This window comes from Nerophis lumbriciformis, linkage group LG10 (genome assembly GCF_033978685.3).
Source record: "Nerophis lumbriciformis linkage group LG10, RoL_Nlum_v2.1, whole genome shotgun sequence".
Classification (NCBI taxonomy): domain Eukaryota; kingdom Metazoa; phylum Chordata; class Actinopteri; order Syngnathiformes; family Syngnathidae; genus Nerophis; species Nerophis lumbriciformis.
This window is the reverse complement of record NC_084557.2, coordinates 8,985,001-9,006,512: the sequence shown is the minus strand read 5'-3', so window position 1 is coordinate 9,006,512 and position 21,512 is coordinate 8,985,001. Positions and strand designations below refer to the sequence as shown.

At 40.0% G+C, this 21,512-nt stretch overlaps 2 protein-coding genes across 2 annotated transcripts in view; both read left to right on the top strand.

The window, feature by feature from the left end:
- The window catches only part of LOC133612680 (tyrosine-protein kinase CSK-like), a 40,172-nt gene extending 24,335 nt beyond the window's left edge, over positions 1-15,837 (top strand). The window contains exons 6-13 of the mRNA XM_061970308.2: positions 2,938-3,031; positions 3,117-3,182; positions 3,320-3,419; positions 4,732-4,822; positions 4,929-5,002; positions 8,972-9,167; positions 9,258-9,344; positions 15,141-15,837. Coding sequence (XP_061826292.1) covers positions 2,938-3,031; positions 3,117-3,182; positions 3,320-3,419; positions 4,732-4,822; positions 4,929-5,002; positions 8,972-9,167; positions 9,258-9,344; positions 15,141-15,335 — 903 coding nt within the window. The 3' untranslated portion in view covers positions 15,336-15,837. The remainder of the gene's footprint in view (positions 1-2,937; positions 3,032-3,116; positions 3,183-3,319; positions 3,420-4,731; positions 4,823-4,928; positions 5,003-8,971; positions 9,168-9,257; positions 9,345-15,140) is intronic.
- Positions 15,838-20,099: 4,262 nt separating this feature from the next.
- Positions 20,100-21,512, top strand: part of mapda (N6-Methyl-AMP deaminase) — a 15,239-nt gene continuing 13,826 nt past the window's right edge. The window contains exons 1-4 of the mRNA XM_061970309.2: positions 20,100-20,219; positions 20,333-20,463; positions 20,533-20,593; positions 20,659-20,746. Coding sequence (XP_061826293.1) covers positions 20,175-20,219; positions 20,333-20,463; positions 20,533-20,593; positions 20,659-20,746 — 325 coding nt within the window. The 5' untranslated portion in view covers positions 20,100-20,174. The remainder of the gene's footprint in view (positions 20,220-20,332; positions 20,464-20,532; positions 20,594-20,658; positions 20,747-21,512) is intronic.

Here is a 21,512-nt window from a genome sequence, read left to right as displayed (position 1 = left end):
GTGTGTGTGTGTGTGTGTGTGTGTGTGTGTGTGTGTGTGTGTGTGTGTGTGTGTGTGTGTGTGTGTGTGTGTGTGTGTGCGTTAATAAATGTCCCCACACGATGTACATTTGACAGTGATTCATAGCAGGGAAGCTAACATCAGCCTACGGTGACAGCCAAAATATCTACTAAAGTTACTTACCGCGATGTGCTTCCTCAAATTTGACGTTGAGTTCATGTAAGCTTAAGCTTGTTGCCGCTGAAACTTTATGTGCAGTTAATCACGTGACCGCCTGGCTCTGTTTGATTGGTGAAACGGAGTCAAACGTCACTAGTGACTGCATTTGATTGGTGAAACGCAGGCATGCGATAGATCCTACTTTGAAGGTCTGTCTGACAAACCAAAACAAAGCGTGCGTTAACAGATCGATTAAAAATCAGTAGCGAGTATCAAGCTGAATGTAGATAAATGGAGCGGAGTAAAAGTAGCGTTTCTTCTCTATAAATATACTCAAGTAAAAGTAAAAGTATGTTGCATTAAAACTACTCTTAGAAGTACAATTTATCGCAAAAGTTACTTAAGTAGATGTAACGGAGTAAATGTAGCGCGTTACTACCCACCTCTGTGTGTGTATGTATGTATGTATGTATGTATATATATATATATATATATATATACACATCTGTGTATATATAATGTTTGCTATAGGAAAATTCTTAAGCTGTTATACTTACAATTTGGAGCCAGTGAGACTCAAATAGGGAAAGGATAAATTAAGTCACATGGCTCACACATAATACACTTGGTATGAAAACCTAACCTAACCTGTTTTCGTCTTAAAACCGGTCATGATATTATGTGCTTATTTCACCATAACTATTTTACTCCTGTTTGATTTTCAAAAGATTAAAACTAACTTTGAATTAAATCTCATAGCTGCATCTATTTGGTGTTTGAAATCCGGTAGATCCTCTCCATTTTACGGATGATGTACACGTCATTGTAAATGTAACATACTGTATCACTATATATGTGTTTTATATTCCATCAGTTGTAGTTGCTTTTTCAGGCTTTCGATTAGACAAAATGCACACGACATGTTTTTTTTTTTGCGTGTGTGTGGGTGAGAGAAAGTCTGCAGATTTGTGTTTCAATAAAATGATTGTTGATCGACCAACTCCTTGACATAGTTTAGAAAGCTGCAGTATTTTATATGTACACAAAAACACCAGTACTAAAAAGTTGGCACCTCTAATCAGATCAATCTATCATGATCATGATGGAGGGCGGAAATACAACATAACACCAAATAGCATTAACATTAAAGGCAGATTGTCAATGACAGTAAATTCCTTTTAAATAATATTTTCACAAACATTGCTTGCTTAGACTTCACGTTCTCTGCGATGTCATAGTGAATGTTGCTTGTGTTTGTGTTGTGCAAAGCGAGGCGAGTGACGTTAAAAAAAAAACATTGCTCAGGTGCATACTTGCCAACCTTGAGACCTCCGATTTCGGGAGGTGGGGGGTGGGGGGCGTGGTTGGGGGCGTGGTTAAGATATTATATATATATATATATATATATATATATATATATATATATATATATATATATAATAAATAAAATAAATACTTGAATTTCAGTGTTCATTTATTCACACATATACACAGACATAACACTCCTCTACTCATTGTTGAGTTAAGGGTTGAATTGTCCATCCTTGTTCTATTCTCTGTCACTATTTCAGAACACACACATTATACAAATATACATTATAAAATCAATAAGAAAACGGGAGCTCTAATTTGGGAGTCTGAATTAGGATCAGAAGTTCCTATATAAACATTGCGTACTCACGTCGCCATTTTGTATTGATTACTGCAGCTGTGCACTGGATTCATTCACAAATACAAACTACAACTCACAAACACTTTAGAGTTAGGCTCCACCATCAGAATGTGTACTTAAACTTATAAAGATCACATGGATATTATTCAGTGAGTTAAACTAACCTGTTATACAGGAGGAAAAAGCACACTGGACGTTTCAATTGTTCACAGACTGGTCGCGCTCATCAGAATGACAAGACACTTCCGGTCTGCAGGTGATAGCATTCAATTGGGAAGAAACGCCCTACTGCCCCCTACTGACCAATGTGAATACTGATAAATGTGGAATGACAGCTCCAAAAACAAATTCAAACCACAAAATAAACTAAATAAATCAACACAAAAATGTGACACATTATGGGTGGGTCACATATGCATGTACAGTAGATGGCAGTATTGTCCTGTTTAAAAGTGTCACAACATTGCTGTTTACGGCAGACGAACTGCTTTACGGTAGAATAAAACGTGACTGCTGTTGTTGTGTGTTGTTACCGCGCTGGGAGGATGTTAATGAAACTGCCTAACAATAAACACACATAAGAAACCAAGAACTCGCCCTCCATCATTCTACACTTATAACATGTTTGGGCAGGCACCTGCTTATATTGTGGGAAAGTGGACGTGAGAACAGGCTGTCAACACGTCACTCAGGTCCGCATGGAGCTGGAGGCTACGCCCCCGTGGCCTCCAGCTCCGCCTGAATTTCGGGAGATTTTCGGGAGAAAATTTGTCTGGGAGGTTTTCGGGAGAGGCGCTGAATTTCGGGAGTCTCCCGGAAAATCCGGGAGGGTTGGCAAGTATGCTCAGGTGGGACAGTCTCGGATTTTTACAAGAAAATGACCCACTCGCAATAGAATTAGCACCACCCTTGCCAGTACCAGTGATTTTACAATGTATTTATTTTTTTGATTTTTACGGTCATTACTTTATAAAAAAAAAAAAGTCTGAGACTCTACTTTGAATTCAGTCTTTTTTTTCCTGGGGGCTGAATGGAGGTTGGCCGGATGTGACCCATGGACCTTCCCTGTCAGTCATTATCCATTGTTTGTCTCTTCTTTTCCATAGCACTACAAACAAGATGCTGATGGTCTCTGCAGCAAACTAATTCAGCCAAAGTTGAAGAAGGAGATTCTAGATGTCCAAACTGAATTTTTGAGAGGTGAGGTTCACCTCTCAGGACTATTTACACACAGAAGCCTTGCAGTTTGTGGTTGTGTCATTTTATCTGTCTTCAATTTTACAAGGTGGCTGGGTGCTGAACAGGAATGACCTCAAATTAGAGAATGTCATTGGAAGGGGAGAGTTTGGAGGTGAGTAACATCTGCGTTGACATTTATTAGGAGTTAATATGTGGACCATGTGTTTGGATTACACTATTTTGTAATATTTGCTGCCATGTCATCACATAGTTACCTGAGTGCTTTGTTGCTGCTTGTGATCTTTGCAGAAGTTAAGGTGGCTGACTACAATGGGACTAAAGTAGCTGTGAAATGCATTAAAAATGATGCTACTGCGCGGGCCTTTATATCAGAGGCCTCTGTCATGATGTAAGTCAATTAATATGTGAATACTAACAGAGACTGGCATTCACTCTAATGGCATTAAGGCATTATGATGATTTTAATCTACATTTAAAACACATCCTTCAAGTCTAGATTAGTGGTTTTCATACTTTTTTCCCACCAAGTACCACCTCAGAAAAAAAATGGCTCTTCAAGTACAAAACCCAAAACCAGTAAAGTTGACATGTTGTGTAATTCGTAAATAAAAACAGAATACGATGATTTGCAAAACCTTTTCAACTTAAATTCAATTGAAAGCACTGCAAAGACAAGATATTTAATGTTCGAACTGAGAAACTTTTTTTTTTTTTGCAAATAATCATTACATTAGAATTTTTAACGGCAGCAACACATTGCAAAAAAGTTAGCACAGGGGCATTTTTACCACTGTGTTACATGGCCTTTCCTTTTAACAACACTAATCAAACGTTTGGGAACTGAGTAGACCAATTTTTTAAGCTTTTCAGGTGGAATTTTTTCTCATTTTGCTTGATGTACAGCTTAAGTTGTTCAACAGTCCGGGGTCTCCGTTGTGGTATTTTAGGCTTCATAATGCGCCACACATTTTCAATAGGAGACAAGTCTGGACAACAGGCAGGCCAGTCTAGTACCCGCACTCTTTTACTACGAAGCCACGCTGTTGTAACACGTGGCTTGGCATTGTCTTGCTGAAATAAGCAAGGGCGTCCATGATAACGTTGCTTGGATGGCAACATATGTTGCTCCAAAACCTGTATGTACCTTTCAGCATTAATGGTGCCTTCACAGATGTTTAAGTTACCCATGCCTTGGGCACTAATACACCCCCATACCATCACAGATTCTGGCTTTTGAACTTTGCGCCTATAACAATCCGGATGGTTCTTTTCCTCTTTGTTCCGGAGGACACGACGTCCACAGTTTCCAAAAATATACAGACCATAACGTTAGGGATTTAAAATAATGTCAATGCAATTAAAAAATATACCGCACTAAATATGACTAACTAATTAATCGCAATCAACACGATAATATGACAGCCCCAAGAAAAACCATTGTATATTTTCTGTAATCAAGGTACTCAAATTATTCGAGGAATTGTTTCATCCTTTTTAAATCCCCTTTTAGTTTTAAATGCTATATCTGAATGTGTTCCAACTCAGTCGCACTAGTTGGGAGGGTGTTTGCTGTTCGAAGCTGACGCTTCCAACAGGTCGCTGTGAGGGGAAATATTAAAGAGTGTTAAAGTTACAATGATTAAAAGGTTTAAACAATTGAAAACCCCAAATAACCTCGGTTTGTGCCACTGTTGTGAAAGGAAACTACATCACGATAACTTGGTGAAGCTGCATGGAGTGATCGCAGAGGAGGACGGCAGTTTATTCATCATCACTGAATACATGACAAAGGTAGAAGTCCAACTGTTGTTCACTGTCAGCATCCGCACTACCTGGCTTACACGTATACGTGTGTGTGTGTCTGTGTTTGTGTGTGTTTGTGTGTGTGTGTGTGTAGGGTACCTTGGTGGACTACCTACGTTCCAGAGGAAGGGCTGTACTCAGTGAAGTTGCTCTTCTTAAATTTTCATTGTGAGTGGTAGAGCAGCTGCAGTATTAGAGATGAAATATATTTAAGCCACATCATTAGGTATGCTTGCACTAGCTACATTAAAAAAAAACAGGAAACATTTACTGTGATTAATCGCGATTAGTCAAAATTCAAACGTGGTGATTAGTCGGATTTAAAAAATTAATCATTTGACAGCACTGATATTTGTAGGTTGACATCTTTTGTACCCACATGAGTGCCTTTTTAAGAGGTCCTATTATGCAAAACCAACTTTTCTTACCTGTTGGTACCTGTTCTTGTGTATTTCAGATCCCAATCAGTCGCAAAAATTTGAATTCAAACCATTGAGGCATGGCGGAGATATTTCTAAAACGAACTTCCCTTCTTCCAAACGAGCTGTATGGAATTTGGTTGAGCTCATAGGACTAGATATAATCCCTCAGATTGATCAGCATTTAGTGTTGAGTGGAGGGGGGTAAGGAGCAAAAGCTTCACTGGGGTCTTCAGGTGGGCACCCCACTTCATTGGTGTTTCGTTGATAGGCCCACGACACCTCCGGAGGGCTCAACGGGGACATCTGGCATCCTAGGTGTGCCCCCCTCTGCCTTTACCTCTAGATGTCATTTTTCAGCCCAGTTAGGGTCCTTTCTCTTGATCCATATCCATCTGCTACTTAGTTCGGCAGCATCCAACAGCGATTTGACAGCCCACTGGAAGGCCTGACCTCTCACTCCCATTCCTTTCAGAAGTTGTTTGTGGACGTAGCAACGAAGCCTCTGCACCCAACTTCAACTGGAAGCACTCAGGCACGCCAGCCGGGCTGCTCTGCATCGGCTGCTATGTTCGCATACCTCAGTTGTTTGCGCTCATATTCTTCACCAACTGCTGCTTCCCATGGCACAATTATTTCAACAATGAACACAGTGTCCCGTGAGGTTGACCACAAGACCAGGTCCGGCCTGAAGCTGGTTGTAATGATTTCAGGCGGGATTTTCCAGTCCCGAGCAGAGTCCAGAAGGGTTGTCTCCACTTTTGCAGATGTTTTTTCTGGGAGTTGTCCTGCTCTTACGAACGAAGTGGTGATTGTTGGTATTTCTCCTTTCTTCCAGGGTGATTGCCAGTTGTCTTAGGACCTGGTTGTGCCTCCAGGTGTAGCGGCCTTGAGACAAACTGGTTTTGCAGCCGGTGAGGATGTGACTGAGTGTTGCAGGGGTTTGACAGCGTGCACAAGAAGGATCTTCTCTAAACCATTGGTTTAAGTTCTTGGGTGTGGGAAGAACATCGTAGGTGGCTCTGATGACAAAGCTGATTTGGCTACCTTCCATTTCCCAAGGATCCTTCCATGTGAGCTTACGATGCTCCAGGTTTTCCTAGCTAGTTTTCTGTCCCTGTTTGGACTGTGGCACTGCTGTTGCACATCTGTCTGCCTCCTCTTGTTGCCGAACTTGATCAACAACCAGCTTTCTCCTCTGGGATGATGTTGCCTTGTGCCATGTGGGTCGACTAGCTCCAAATCCAAACCCGCCTCTTCCATACTGCACTTGTCCCACAACGTCTCAATGCCTGAGAGCAGATTTGGCTTACTGCACGGCCTCAGATGGGATTCATTTCCTCCCGGTTGCCAGTCTGGGAGCAACCGCTCGGATCGCCTCATCTTGAGACTCAGTCATGGTCATGCTCAGCCTTATCTTGGTGCATTTAAACTCCTAAGTGAGGCTAGAGATGGGCAGTTCCAGGGCACCCATGACCATAGAGGCCGATGTTACTGAGGCACCGTGGAAGGCCAAGCCACTTCTTGATGTATGCACTGACTGTTCTCTCCAGCTTCTCGGCTTTGGACATGGGGATCTCCTGGACTGTTAGTGGCCACATCAAACTGGGGAGCAATCCAAACTGTAGGCACCACAGTTTCAACTTGCCAAGATGTAAGGTCTTTTCTATGCGGACAAGGCCTTTGATGTTTTTTTCCCTCAGCTGAACGCTCAGGTCCGAGTCTTTGAGACATGCGTTGTACGATCGCCGTAGACTCTTGACTGGCAGCTCTGACACCAACGGAATGGGAGTATCCTCGATGTAGAGACTTTGGTCCGTGAGTTTCCCCTTGGCGATGGATATGCTCCTGGACTTGCTGGGCTTAAACTTCATCCGTACCCATGTAATGTTGGCATGAAGCTTTCCCAGCAGATGTTTGGTGCATGCAACGGTTGAGGTCAAGGTGGTCATGTCGTCCATGTAGGCACGGATGGGAGGTAGACGCTGTCCCCCTCTGATGTTCTCCACCCACAACCCATTTGGAAGCTCGAATTATCACTTCTGTTGCCATGGTAAAAGGTAGAGGGGAGATGGTACATCCAGCCATTATTCCCACTTCCAAAGATTGCCATGATGTGTATTCTGTTGTTTTGACACAGAATTGCAGATGTCAGAAGTAGTTTTTCACCAGGTTTGTGATGGTATTTGGGATGTGGAAGAAGTTGAAGGCTGTCCAGATGAGAGAATGAAGGACGGATCCGTAAGCGTTGGCTTGGTCCAGGAATAAGGCGTGCAGGTCTCTTCCTTCCCTCTTGGCAGTATGGATTTGGTGCCATATCATGCTTGTATGCTCCAAGCAGCTTAAGAAACCAGGTATTCCAGCTCTCTGCACGGATGTATCAATCAAATTGTTTTGCTTCAGGTACACTGTCATCTTTTTAGCAACGATGCTAAAGAAGACATTCCCTTCAACGTTTACCAGGTTGATCTGTGTTTGAGACATCTTTTTCCTTGGGGAATAACACTCGCCCAGCTCTGCACCATGCTTTTGGGATAGTTTGCTTCGTCCACATCACCTTCATCTGCCTCCACAGAAAGCGTAAGACAATTGGGGAATTTTTGTACAGCCGATATGGAACTCCATTTGGTCCTGGACAAGGCCTTTCTTCCCTCAGCTGATCGCTCTGGTCCGAGACGTGCGTTGTACGATCGCCCTAGACTCTTGACTGGCAGCTCTGACACCAACGGAATGGGAGTATCCTCGATGTAGAACCTCTGGTCCGTGAGTTTCCCCTTGATAACTTGATGGATATGCTCCTGGACTTGCTGGGTTTAAACTTCATCCGTGTCCATGTAATGTTGACATGACGCTTTCCCAGCAGAGACTTTAGTGACGTATTTGGTCTTAGTTACGTCAGTGGATATCTCCATATACGGTAGCTGTTTAGCCGAAGAATTTTGCACGACTTCGCCATTTTATCCAGTTGTAGTCAATAAGTTCTTTATTTGTATTTATCTTCTTTTTATGGGGCAAACTAGCTCATTCATACATGCATGCTAAAATTCTGCGCTGTTGCCATTTCTAATGAAAAGTAGCGTATGGTTCTAACTTATATCTGTCAGTATACTTCACATAGAAGCCTTAAAAACCACAACACTGCTAAGGGGGAAATGACGCAGTTGAAGGGGGCTTGGCCTGGATGAGGACTTTGGCACGTAAATAAGACCGACCGCGTGCTGTGGAGACGGTCAGAAAGCAGCCTGAAGATGATCTGTAAAACATAATCCATGCAACATTTTGACCAAAGCACCATTATGACATGTTATGTAGACCACAAGGAAGTGTTTTAAATGTTAAAAAAAAATTCATAACATGACCCCGATTTGAGAGCTAGTGCATTAAATTGAGCAAGAATAAACACTTATTGGTAGCATGTCGACCTACTGTATGTTTATCATTGTGGTCGTAGTGTACAAATGTTTGTTATATTGCACAAACAGGTTCATTATGTCTTCTTATCTATACACTTTTCAATTTTTTTGTAATCAGACAACATTTGACATACATGTCAGGTACAAATTCCAGCTAATATACTGAATATACGGTATTAGATTCCAAGAAAATTTGAAAAGTAAATGTTTATATTTTTCTCATGTCATGCAGCTAAAGCAGATATTAAGTTGGAGCTATTTTGAGTTGTGCAGGTGTTCCTAATAATATTGTGGTCTTTTTTCAGACATGTGTGTGATGCCATGGTGTATTTGGAGGCCAATAACTTTGTCCACCGCGACCTGGCAGCTCGTAATGTTCTTTTGACAGAGGACCACGTGGCTAAAGTCAGCGACTTTGGTTTGACCAAGAAGGTGTCTTCCGTTGAGGCCATTCACAAAATGCCTGTGAAGTGGACTTCACCAGAGGCCCTCAGAGAACAAGTATGTGTCTTGTTGTTCTGTGGGGAGATTTTATTTTGCAACAATTGTTGAAAAAATCTTGAAATGTTTTTTTTTTTTCTCTTGCAAAAGAAATTCTCCACCAAATCGGATGTTTGGAGTTACGGTGTTTTGCTTTGGGAGATTTTCTCATTTGGTCGAATTCCTTATCCAAAAGTTGTGAGTATGCACCATTTGAGAGAAGTAGTCAGGAGCAGCGACTGGGTAGTAACCCTAAACAGTTTAAGACGAGATAAGAATATCTTAAAATACCACAATGGAGATCCCCGGACTGTTGAACAACTTAAGCTGTACATCAAGCAAGAATGGGAAAGAATTCCACTTCAAAAATGTGTCTCCTCAGTTCCCAAACGTTTACTGAGTGTTGTTAAAAGGAAAGGCCATGTAACACAGTGGTGAACATGCCCCTCTGGCAACTTTTTTGCAATGTGTTGCTGTCTTTAAATTCTAAGTTAATGATTATTTGCACACAAAAAAACAAATGTTTCTCAGTGTTAACATTAAATCTCTTGTCTTTGCAGTCTAAGTTGAAAAGGATTTGCAAATCATTGTATTCTGTTTTTATTTACCATTTACACAGCGTGCCAAATTCACTGGTTTTGGGTTTTGTAAATCAAATACTCCTAGCTAGAGCATAAACAACTTGTTTGTGACCTTCTAAATACGTCCTTCAACATTATGAGAGCGCTCTAGACGAAATAACACCCACAGAGTCCCCTTTATACTCTTTTCATCCAATATAGTAATGCTGGCTGTGAGGCTGAGCCAATCAGTGGCCACGATACTTAACTGCACACTCTAAATCAGGGGTCCTCAAGTACAAATCTTGAAGGTCCACAAATGTTTTTTTTGAAACAGGCTGGGTCCGTTTATTATCGGTCAAGCTTATATAGTAGCAGGAGGTATGTAGTTTAACATTTTCTTAAAATTAACAAAAATAAAATAAATATCCAATAAAATACATGAAATATTTTCTTTGAAACAAAAATAAATAAGAACTTTGAAAAAATGTGTCCTCTGCATTTGACCCATCCCTTGATCAATGGCGTCACATTAGTGCCAAAAATCCGAGCGCATAAAAACTGTTATCGCGCGCTGATTCTCCACTTTGTGCGCGCGCGCGACACCCTTTTGCGCGCGCGTGGTGCCTTTTTGCGCGCGCGCGGTGCCTTTCTGCGCGCTCTCTGTGTACTCCTGGCATCTCTCCTCGCGCTGTCATGTTTCTTTTTGGCACTTTGGGGGCGGGTATGCTTAGACGGCCCCTTCTTTCTGATTGGTCAGGCGAAAAATGCTGAAAAATGCTCAGAGCCAATCAGAAGTATAGCAGGGCGGGTCATCGTCAATATGTATCAAGATTTACGGAGGAAGAAGTGGATAAAAAATGTCGCGCGCTGATGAAGGTTATTTCATACCACATAAACACAATACAGGGTAATACAAAATGTGACCCAAATAAATAATAAGACAACAAACACCATAAACACATCTTTCAGCCAGAACTGGTCCACCAGCAATAACATACATTTTAAAATGTTAAAAATAGCTTTTAATAATGTATTCTGAAACAGTTTAAAATAATCAGAGAACTGACTAACACTGACCCTACACAACTATCTTGCACAATTAAGTCTTTTTTTTTTTTTAAAGCGAAAGAGGTCATTTCAACAGGTACAGCATCCTATGTCATATCTACATGTAATAAGATTTGTAACAAGGCAAACCATTTGTAAATTGGTCAAAAATCGAGCAAGTTATGGTAATTTAATTAGTACATGTACCATTGACATCAATGTAATGATTGAGGCTAGATGTCCGAGGTAAGATGGCTACAACGTTGCTACACTGGAGAATGATTGGTCATATGAAAAATGCTCACAGCCAATCAGAAAGGAGGGGCCGTCTAAGCATAACCGCCCCCAAAGTGCCAAAAAGAAACATGACAGCGTGAGGAGAGATGCCAGGAGTACACAGAGAGCGCGCAGAAAGGCGTCGCGCGCGCAGAAAGGCACCACGCATGTGCAAAAAGGCACTGCGCGACACCCTTTTGCGCGCGCGCACGAAGTGGAGAATCAGCGCGCGATAACAGTTTTTATGCGCTCGGATTTTTGGCACTAATGTGACGCCATATGAGAGCGAGAGAACGCCACTCTGATTGGCTAATTCCGGGGTATGGGTTGTCATCTCTATCACGCGCTGATAGGCTGTTACCACCTGGGTCATACACATGTGCACAGTGCATGGAACCTTTCGCTGCAGGCACACAGTTGTCTCGTATCGCTACTTCGCTAACTGTTCACTCGTCAGTCACTGAATGTGAATCAAATCACAATGGCATGCTCCAAGTTGGCTCAGGCTGGTAAAAAAAAGGTGGACAGGGAAAACCGACGTTTCAAGGAAGAATGGACAGAGCAATATGTTTTCATCCTACCTACTGCAAGTACCAGACCAATGTGTCTAATATGCAACAGTACTGTTGCTCTGGTGAAAATCTGAAACGTCACTATCTGAAAGAGCACCGCGAATTTGAAGAGACATTTCTATGGCGGGATTTTTGGCACTAATGTGACGCCATACTCTCACTCAGTCTCTCTCTCTTTCTCTCTCTGAGAGAGAGAGAGAGAGAGAGACGGAGTGAGTGAGACACGAGAAGTGTAAACGAAACGTGGAGATATTTGACTAAAAACAACAAAGAACGTTGACTTGCGCTAGCGATAACTCACAGATAAATACAATTATTATATATTTTTTATAATAATTATAATTATAATTTAAAAAAAATAAAAATAAAAATATTTTTTTTTTTTTTTTTTTTACTTTAATTCGTGCTGGGTCCGGACGGACACGTCGCTGGGTCCGGACATGGACCGCGGTCCGCCTGTTGAGGATCACTGCTCTAAATGGTTTAGTCTCATATAGTGGCCAATACTACTGTTGTATTGATAGTTTGAATTGTAAGGCCATGTTTATGCTTAAAAGAGCTTATTTTAGAACCAAGAAATTGTAGAATAAGCTTTTTTTATTTTTAAAACAACCCCCAAAAATTTGCAATGTAGTGAAGCCGCAATATTTTCGCGCAATGTGGGGTGGGAATGACCATAAATCTTTGAAAACATCCGAGACACTTAACGTAGAGGTGTTTGCAGAGCTGTACTGTTATCTAGGGGCATTTTTTTCAATTATGTTGCTAAATTAATGTAGCCTTGTGATAATGAATTCATTAAACTGCTCATATTGGACTGAACAGCCCAAATCTTTCCTATTTAACAGTTACTCCCGCCATCATCTTGTCACGCATAATGTTGGTTTAAATCAGGTCTCTCCCACTTTCCTCACTACGAGAGCTACTTTGGCAGAAAAAAAGAGAAGTGACCGACTTACGTTTTGTTTACATGACTGGCAACATTTCAATAGTACTTTATTTACAAAGCACATCAATTTAATTAACCAGTGCAGTCATCATCTTTATGATATTTTGGGATTAAATAATGTCTGAATTGAACGGTTATATTATACTTAAACCTGAGGTGAATAATATTTGACTTTTGGTAAGCTACTCCACCAGGTTTAAAACCTCACGTTTTCCGGGAAATTTATTTTGCCTTTCTTTCCCAGCGCACTCAATTTCTCGTAAAGTTCCCGTATTTTAGATTTCATGAAAATAACACAACATGAATAATATTTTCTTGCATTTTCTGGAAAATTAAGTATGGTATAAACTCCTAGTTTTATTTTGTAACACTCTGTGTGCGTGCATGCTGGCAATGCTTACTTTATGGGGACATCGCTCTGTTTACACAGTCACCTTTAGGGGACCTCTGACGGTATGGGGACAAAAAAACAGGTCCCCTAAAGGGAAACCTTTTTACAAACCCCGTTTCCATATGAGTTGGGAAATTGTGTTAGATGTAAATATAAACGGAATACAATGATTTGCAAATCCTTTTCAACCCATATTCAATTGAATGCACTACAAAGACAAGATATTTGATGTTCAAACTCATAAACTTTATTTATTTTTTTTTGCATATAATAATTAACTTAGAATTTCATGGCTGCAACATGTGCCAAAGTAGTTGGGAAAGGGCATGTTCACCACTGTGTTACATGGCCTTTCCTTTTAACAACACTCAGTAAACGTTTGGGAACTGAGGAGACACATTTTTTAAGCTTTTCAGGTGGAATTCTTTCCCATTCTTGCTTGATGTACAGCTTAAGTTGTTCAACAGTCCGGGGTCTCCAATGTGGTATTTTAGGCTTCATAATGCGCCACACATTTTCAATGGGAGACATGTCTGGACTGCAGGTAGGCCAGTCTAGTACCCGCACTCTTTTACTATGAAACCAGGTTGCTGTAACATGTGGCTTGGCATTGTCTTGCTGAAATAAACAGGGGCGTCCATGGTAACGTTGCTTGGATGGCAACATATGTTGCTCCAAAACCTGTATGTACCTTTCAGCATTAATGGTGCCTTCACAGATGTGTAAGTTACCCATGTCTCGGGCACTAATACACCCCCATACCATCACAGATGCTGGCTTTTGAACTTTGCGCCTATAACAATCCGGATGGTTCTTTTCCTCTTTGGTCCAGAGGACACGACGTCCACAGTTTCCAAAAACAATTTGAAATGTGGACTCGTCAGACCACAGAACACTTTTCCACTTTGCATCAGTCCATCTTAGATGAGCTCAGGCCCAGCGAAGCCGACGGCGTTTCTGGGTGTTGTTGATAAACGGTTTTCGCCTTGCATAGGAGAGTTTTAACTTGCACTTACAGAAGTAGCGACCAACTGTAGTTACTGACAGTGGGTTTCTGAAGTGTTCCTTAGCCCATGTGGTGATATCCTTTACACACTGATGTCGCTTGTTGATGCAGTACAGCCTGAGTGATCAAAGGTCACTGGCTTAGCTGCTTACGTGCAGTGATTTCTCCAGATTCTCTGAACCCTTTGATGATATTACGGACCGTAGATGGTGAAATCCCTAAATTCCTTGCAATAGCTGGTTGAGAAAGGTTTTTCTTAAACTGTTCAACAATTTGCTCACGCGTTTGTTGACAAAGTGGTGACCCTCGCCCCATCCTTGTTTGTGAATGACTGAGCATTTCATGGAATCTACTTTTATACCCAATCATGGCACCCACCTGTTCCCAATTTGCCTGTTCACTTGTGGGATGTTCCAAATAAGTGTTTGATGAGCATTCCTCAACTTTATCAGTATTTATTGCCACCTTTCCCAACTTCTTTGTCACGTGTTGCTGGCATCAAATTCTAAAGTTAATGATTATTTGCACAAAAAAAAAGTTTATGAGTTTGAACATCAAATATGTTGTCTTTGTAGCATATTCAACTGAATATGGGTTGAAAATGATTTGCAAATCGTTAACACAATTTCCCAACTCATATGGAAACGGGGTTTGTAAATGATAGACAGATCCATTCTGAAGCTAAAACATGTTTACTGGTTTGTTTAAGTGTGAGGCATTTGCACAGCAGCCCAAATTGCATCCGTACAAATTTGTGTGAATTATGCAAAATTATTTAAATTTGGTCCCCCATGAACCATATTAACTCTTTTTCCCCAGGGTCCCCAGTAAGAATGATCAGCACATTACTTCATCAATCCAGAGATTTAAAGACGTGTATGAGCTAACTGGGCAGTGGCCATTTTACTTCTTTTTTTTTGTATGCCTCCACAAGTGATGATCAGAAACTTTGTCCCCATTACAAATGATAACCTGTGTGTGTGTGTGTGTGTGTGTGTGTGTGTGTGTGTGTGTGTGTGTGTGTGTGTGTGTGTGTGTGTGTGTGTGTGTGTGTGTGTGTGTGTGTGTGTGTGTGTGTGTGTGTGTGTGTGTGTGTGTGTGTGTGTGTGTGTGTGTGTGTGTGTGTGTGTGTGTGTGCGCGCGCACAGTGCGTGTTAACAGTATCAACTCTATTGTTGTCCATTGTGCAGCCATTAAAAGACGTGGGGCCTTTATTGGAGAGCGGATTCCGGATGCCTCCTCCAGACAGATGTCCTGCAGATCTCTACAACATCATGAAGCAGTGCTGGCAGCTGGATCCTGCTCGTCGCCCAAATTTTGAGCAGTTGATGGTGCAGCTGCTAGATATCCGCAAGGGCTTCCGGAAAAATCACACGCTGGTGTGACAAAGCCATCTGTATCGTGTCGCCTACTGTTGTTTGGACTCTAACGTGGGAAGAAAAAAAAATACCTCCATTGACCATTATTTGATGATGTTCACAACGTATTACAGCATTGATAAGATGGTCCTTTATTGCTTTTACACCAATGACCATTTTATTGGCTGTTTTGAGAAGTGTCTTCCTGCGTTCTCTGAATGTTTATGAGCCTTTTTGTGGACCATTATGACAATATTTGGCAACACTGACAGGGGAAATATCTCCTAAACCACAATTGACTGACATTTCTCCTATAAACACGTGATATGCAGCCTATTTAAAAACATGTATTGATATTTTCTGAATGTTTTAAACCCGATTTGATAGCTACTGAATATCAACATGTGGGATAGAAACAAGAGCCAATATGATCTTACTCTCCACAATTGTTTTTGTTTTTTTTCTCCATGAATGTATTGTTTTCATCTTGTTTGGAAATACCCCCAAAAAATACAGTATCTTGTGGAAATTTTTTCTCTCACATTTTGCGTCAAATTGTCGAGAAACACCAATTTTCACTTTTTGAACAAATGCGTGAACAAATTGTTGAACAGTTTAAGAACAACATTTCACAACGAGCTATTGCAAGGAATTTATGTCCATAATATCATCAAAAGGTTCAGAGAATCTGGAGAAATCACTGCACGTAAGCGACAAGGCTGAAAACCAACATTGAATGCCCGTGACCTTGAATCTCTCAGGCGGTACTGCATCAAAAAGCGACATCAGTGTGTAATGGATATCACCACATGGGCTCAGGAATACTTCAGAAAACCACTGTCAGTAACTACAGTTGGTCACTACATCTGTAAGTGCAAGTTAAAACTCTACTATGCAAAGCGAAAGACATTTATCAACAACACCCAGAAATGCCGCTGGCTTCGCTGGGCCCGAGCTCATATTGTCGAGAACACCAATTTTGATTTCAAAAGAGAAATGGTACTTTTTCTACAATTAAAATTTGGAGAATGCCGTTAAACGTGAAACAATCCATATTTACAAATCCAGAGTGATTACATTACTGTAACAAAAATAAAGCGCTGTATATATTTTCCAGATGCGCTGTATTTTTTGTTGTTGTAAGGAGAATAATGTCACGGTCTCAAGAAAACTTTAGGAGAATAATATTACGGTCTCAAGAAAACTAAGTCGTAATGTTAAAATAAATACATTTGTAATGTTACGAGAATAAAGTTGTAATTTTAATTATTCACCCTTTCTAAAATGTACTACTCACTAATGATGGCAAAGGAGAACAGAATGAAAACTTCCCACATTCTAAAAAACAATTTAAATCAGATACACATTTAAAAGTCATGTATAGTATGGCTGTGATTTTCAACCTTTTTTGAGCCAAGGCACATTTTTTGCGTTGAAAAAATGCGGAGGCACACCACCAGCAGAAATCACTAAAAAATGAAACTCAGTTGACAGTAAAAAGTCGTTGTCGCAATTGTTGGATACGACTTTAAACCAGAGCCAAGCATGCATCACTATAGCTCTTGTCTCAAAGTAGGTGTACTGTCACCACCTGTCACATCACGCCGTGACTTATTTGGAGTTGTTTGCTGTTTTCCTGTGTGTAGTGTTTTAGTTCTTGTCTTGCGCTCCTATTTTGGTGGCTTTTTCTCTTTTTTAGGTATTTTCCTGTAGCAGTTTCATGTCTTTGAGCGATGTTTCCCGCATCTACTTTGTTTTAGCAATCAAGAATATTTCAGTTGTTTTTATACTTCTTTGTGGGGACATTGTTGATTGTCATGTCATGTTCGGATGTACTTTGTGGACGCCGTCTTTGCTCCACAGTAAGTCTTTGCTGTCGTCCAGCATTCTGTTTTTGTTTACTTTGTAGCCCGTTCAGTTTTAGTTTTGTTCTGCATAGCATTCCCTAAGCATCAATGCCTTTTCTTAGGGGCACTCACCTTTTGTTTATTTTTGGTTTAAGTATTAGATACCTTTTTACCTGCACGCTGCCTCCCGCTGTTTCCGACATCTACAAAGCAGTTAGCTACCGGCTGCCACCTACTGATATGGAAGAGTATTACACGGTTACTCTGCCACGCTCTAGACAGCACCGACACTCAACAACACATCATTTGCAGACTATAATTACTGGTTTGCAAAAAATATTTTTAACCCAAATAGGTGAAATTAGACGGCACACCAGTGTGCCGCGGCACAGTGGTTGAAAAACACGGTAGTATGGTGCTTTCATTTGTTTTTTTATGTTATTTTCTTTCCAGTACGTTTCTCTCTTGACTATTGTTTGAATTGTTGTATTTAATGTAGATATTTTGGAAGATTTTACATTAAAAAAAATTGTACGTGCATATTTTTGCCGTTGTGAAAGACGGCGTTTGTTTTGTATGTATAGTTTTCTAACATTAGTGATGTGTGGATCGATACTGAAATATCCACACTGCCGATACCAAATCTTTATGCTCTAATATACATCCTCACATTAAAATATTGATACTTAAGTTGATAGTTTTTCCACCAAAACAAGTCAAAGTATGCAGGAGACATGTTGATGTTGGTTATTAAAAACAGATATTGTGTATTATATGTGACTAAGTATTTTATTATTATTATTAGTTACAACTAGAGATGTCCGATAATAAACTTCCTGCCGATATTATCGGCCGATAAATGCTTTAAAAAATGTAAGATCGTAAATTATCGGTATTGTTTTTTTTTTTTAATGTTTTTAATTTATTTTATTAAATCAACATAAAAACACAATACACTTACAATTAGTGCACCAACCCAAAAAACCTCCCTCCCCCATTCACACTCATTCACACCAAAGGGTTGTTTCTTTCTGTTATTAATATTCTGTTTCCTACATTATATATCAATATATATCAATACAGTCTGCAAGGGATACAGTCCGTAAGCACACATGATTGTGCGTGCTGCTGGTCCACTAATAGTACTAACCTTTAACACTTAATTTGACTCATTTTCATTCATTACTAGTTTCTATGTAACTGTTTTTATATTGTTTTACTTTCTTTTTTATTCAAGAAAATGTTTTACATTTATTTATCTTATTTTATTATTATTTTTAAAAAGGACCTTATCTTCACCATACCTGGTTGTCCAAATTAGACATAATAATGTGTTAATTCCACACATACTTGCCAACCTTGAGACCTCCGATTTCGGGAGGTGGGGGTGGGGGGCGTGGTCGGGGGTGGGGTGGGTGCGTGGTTAAGATATATATATATAAAAAATATTTGACTTTCGGTTAATTCTAGCTATATATATATATATATATTATATACATATATATAATAAATTATTATTTATTTATAGATATATAAATAAATAAAATAAATACTTGAATTTCAGTGTTCATTTATTTACACATAAACACACACATAACACTCATCTACTCATTGTTGAGTTAAGGGTTGAATTGTCCATCCTTGTTCTATTCTCTGTCACTATTTCAGAACACACACATTATACAAATATACATTATAAAATCAATAAGAAAACGGGAGCTCTAATTTGGGAGTCTGAATTATGATCAGAAGTTCCTATATAAACATTGCGTAGTCAAGTTGCCATTTTGTATTGATTACTGCAGCTGTGCACTGGATTCATTCACAAATACAAACTACAACTCACAACCACTTTAGAGTTAGGTTCCACCATCAGAATGTGTACTTAAACTTATAAAGATCACATGGATATTATTCAGTGAGTTGATTCACCAAAACTAACCTGTTATACAGGAGGAAAAAGCACACAGACGTTTCAATTGTTCACAGACTGGTCGCGCTCATCAGAATGACAAGACACTTCCGGTCTGCAGGTGATAGCATTCAATTGGGAAGAAACGCCCTACTGCCCCCTACTGACCAATGTGAATACTGATAAATGTGGAATGACAGTTCCAAAAACGAATTCAAACCACAAAATAAAATAAATAAATCAACACAAAAATGTGACACATTATGGGTGGGTCACATATGCATGTACAGTAGATGGCAGTATTGTCCTGTTTAAAAGTGTCACAACATTGCTGTTTACGGCAGACGAACTGCTTTACGTAGACGAAATGCTGTTGTTGTGTGTTGTTACCGCGCTGGGAGGACGTTAATGAAACTGCCTAACAATAAACCCACATAAGAAACCAAGAACTCGCCCTCGATCATTAGCTGTTTCTATTGTGGGAAAGCGGACGTGTGAACAGGCTGTCAACACGTCACTCAGGTCCGCATGGAGCTGGAGGGGGCGTGGCCTCTAGCTCCGCCTGAATTTCGGGAGATTTTCGGGAGAAAATTTGTCCCGGGAGGTTTTCGGGAGAGGCGCTGAATTTCGGGAGTCTCCCGGAAAATCCGGGAGGGTTGGCAAGTAGGATTGCACGACTGTATATATCGGTATCGGTTGATATCGGTATCGGTAATTAAAGAGTTGGACAACATCGGATATCGGCAAAAAGCCATTATCGGACATCCCTAGTTACAACTTTTTCTCATGACATATCCATGTTTTTTTTCTTACATTTTGACTGTTATTTTTTCCCATGTAAGAATAAAATAATATAACTATATTCATGTTCAATTATATCATAACTTTATGAAAAATAAAAATGTATAGCTTTGTATTGTTTAAATAAAGTTGTGGGAAAAGGGCTATCGTAGCTTTTCCATGCGGAACTTTTCTTGTGCGACTTGGCCCACCGGGGGACTCATTTGTTTGCTGCACGTCTGTGTGTCACAGGTAAACGTGTCCTGAAAACAGGCGGCCCTGACGCTAACTCCGACTTTCCGCCACATTATCGAGAGTTGACTTACAATGGACAATGTGGCTGACAACTTTTATCGCCAGCTTCCAAAAGTGGTGAGTAAAAAACAAAAAAAAACCACGAAGTGAAATGACTCACTGGGGTGAATTGTAAAAGCCAGTGGAAAAGATGGGAATGTTGACGCTAGGATCATTTCGTCTCCCGCCAGGAGCTCCACGCTCACCTTAACGGCTCGGTGAGCTTCCAGACGATGGAGAAACTGATGAAGAGAAAGCCACACCTCAACATTGAACACCACATGACGGCCATCGGCAAAGGACAGCGGAGGAGCCTGGACGAGTATGAGTATTAACGTTGTTACGTGAACGCATCGCGATTTATTTGCTGAGTCATCATGGCGTGCAACAGGTGCTTTCAGGTGTTCAAGGTCATTCATCAGCTGGTGGACACGGAGGAGGACATCCTGATGGTGAGGAGGACTGATGATGTTTGTGTTTTTATCTGCTATGTTCAATCAGTGCGTTCTCACTCTAGGTGGCCACAGATGTAATCAAGGAGTTTGCGGCTGATGGTGTCAAGTACTTGGAACTTAGAAGTACACCAAGGGAGGAGACGAAAACAGGTTTGATGTAATTTCAACATAATTGGTAACAACTGCGGATGTGCCGTTAAGGGTTTTATGATGCCGATTCCTATACCTGCCATGAATTGATTAACGTGGACCCCCGTCTTAAACAAGTTGAAAAACGTATTCGGGTGTTACCATTTAGAGCAGGGGTGCTCACACTTTTTCTGCAGGCGAGCTACTTTTCAATTGATCAAGTCGTGGGGATCTACCTCATTCATATATATCATTTATATTTACTTATTTATGAAACATATGTTTTTGTTAACAAGTTAAAGGTGTTTAATGATAATACAAGCATGTTTAACACATATAGTTAATATTGTTAATAAATTAAAGGTGTTTAATGAAAATACAAGTTTGTTTAATACATATAGTTAATATTGTTAACAAGTTAAAGGTGATTAATGATAATACAAACATGTTTAACACATATAGTTAATATTGTTAACAAGTTAAAGATGTTTAGTGATAATGCAAGCATGTTTAACACATATAGTTAATATTCTTAATAAATTAAAGGTGTTTAATGATAATACAAGAATGTTTAACACATAGTTAATATTGTTAACAAGTTAAAGGTGTTTAAAGATAATACAAGCATGTTTAACACTTTTAGTTAATATTGGTAATAAGTTAAAGGTGTTTAAAGATAATACAAGCATGTTTAACACATAGTTAATATTGTTAACAAGTTAAAGGTGTTTAAAGATAATACAAGCATGTTTAACACATATAGATTCCTTTCTTTCATGAAGACAAG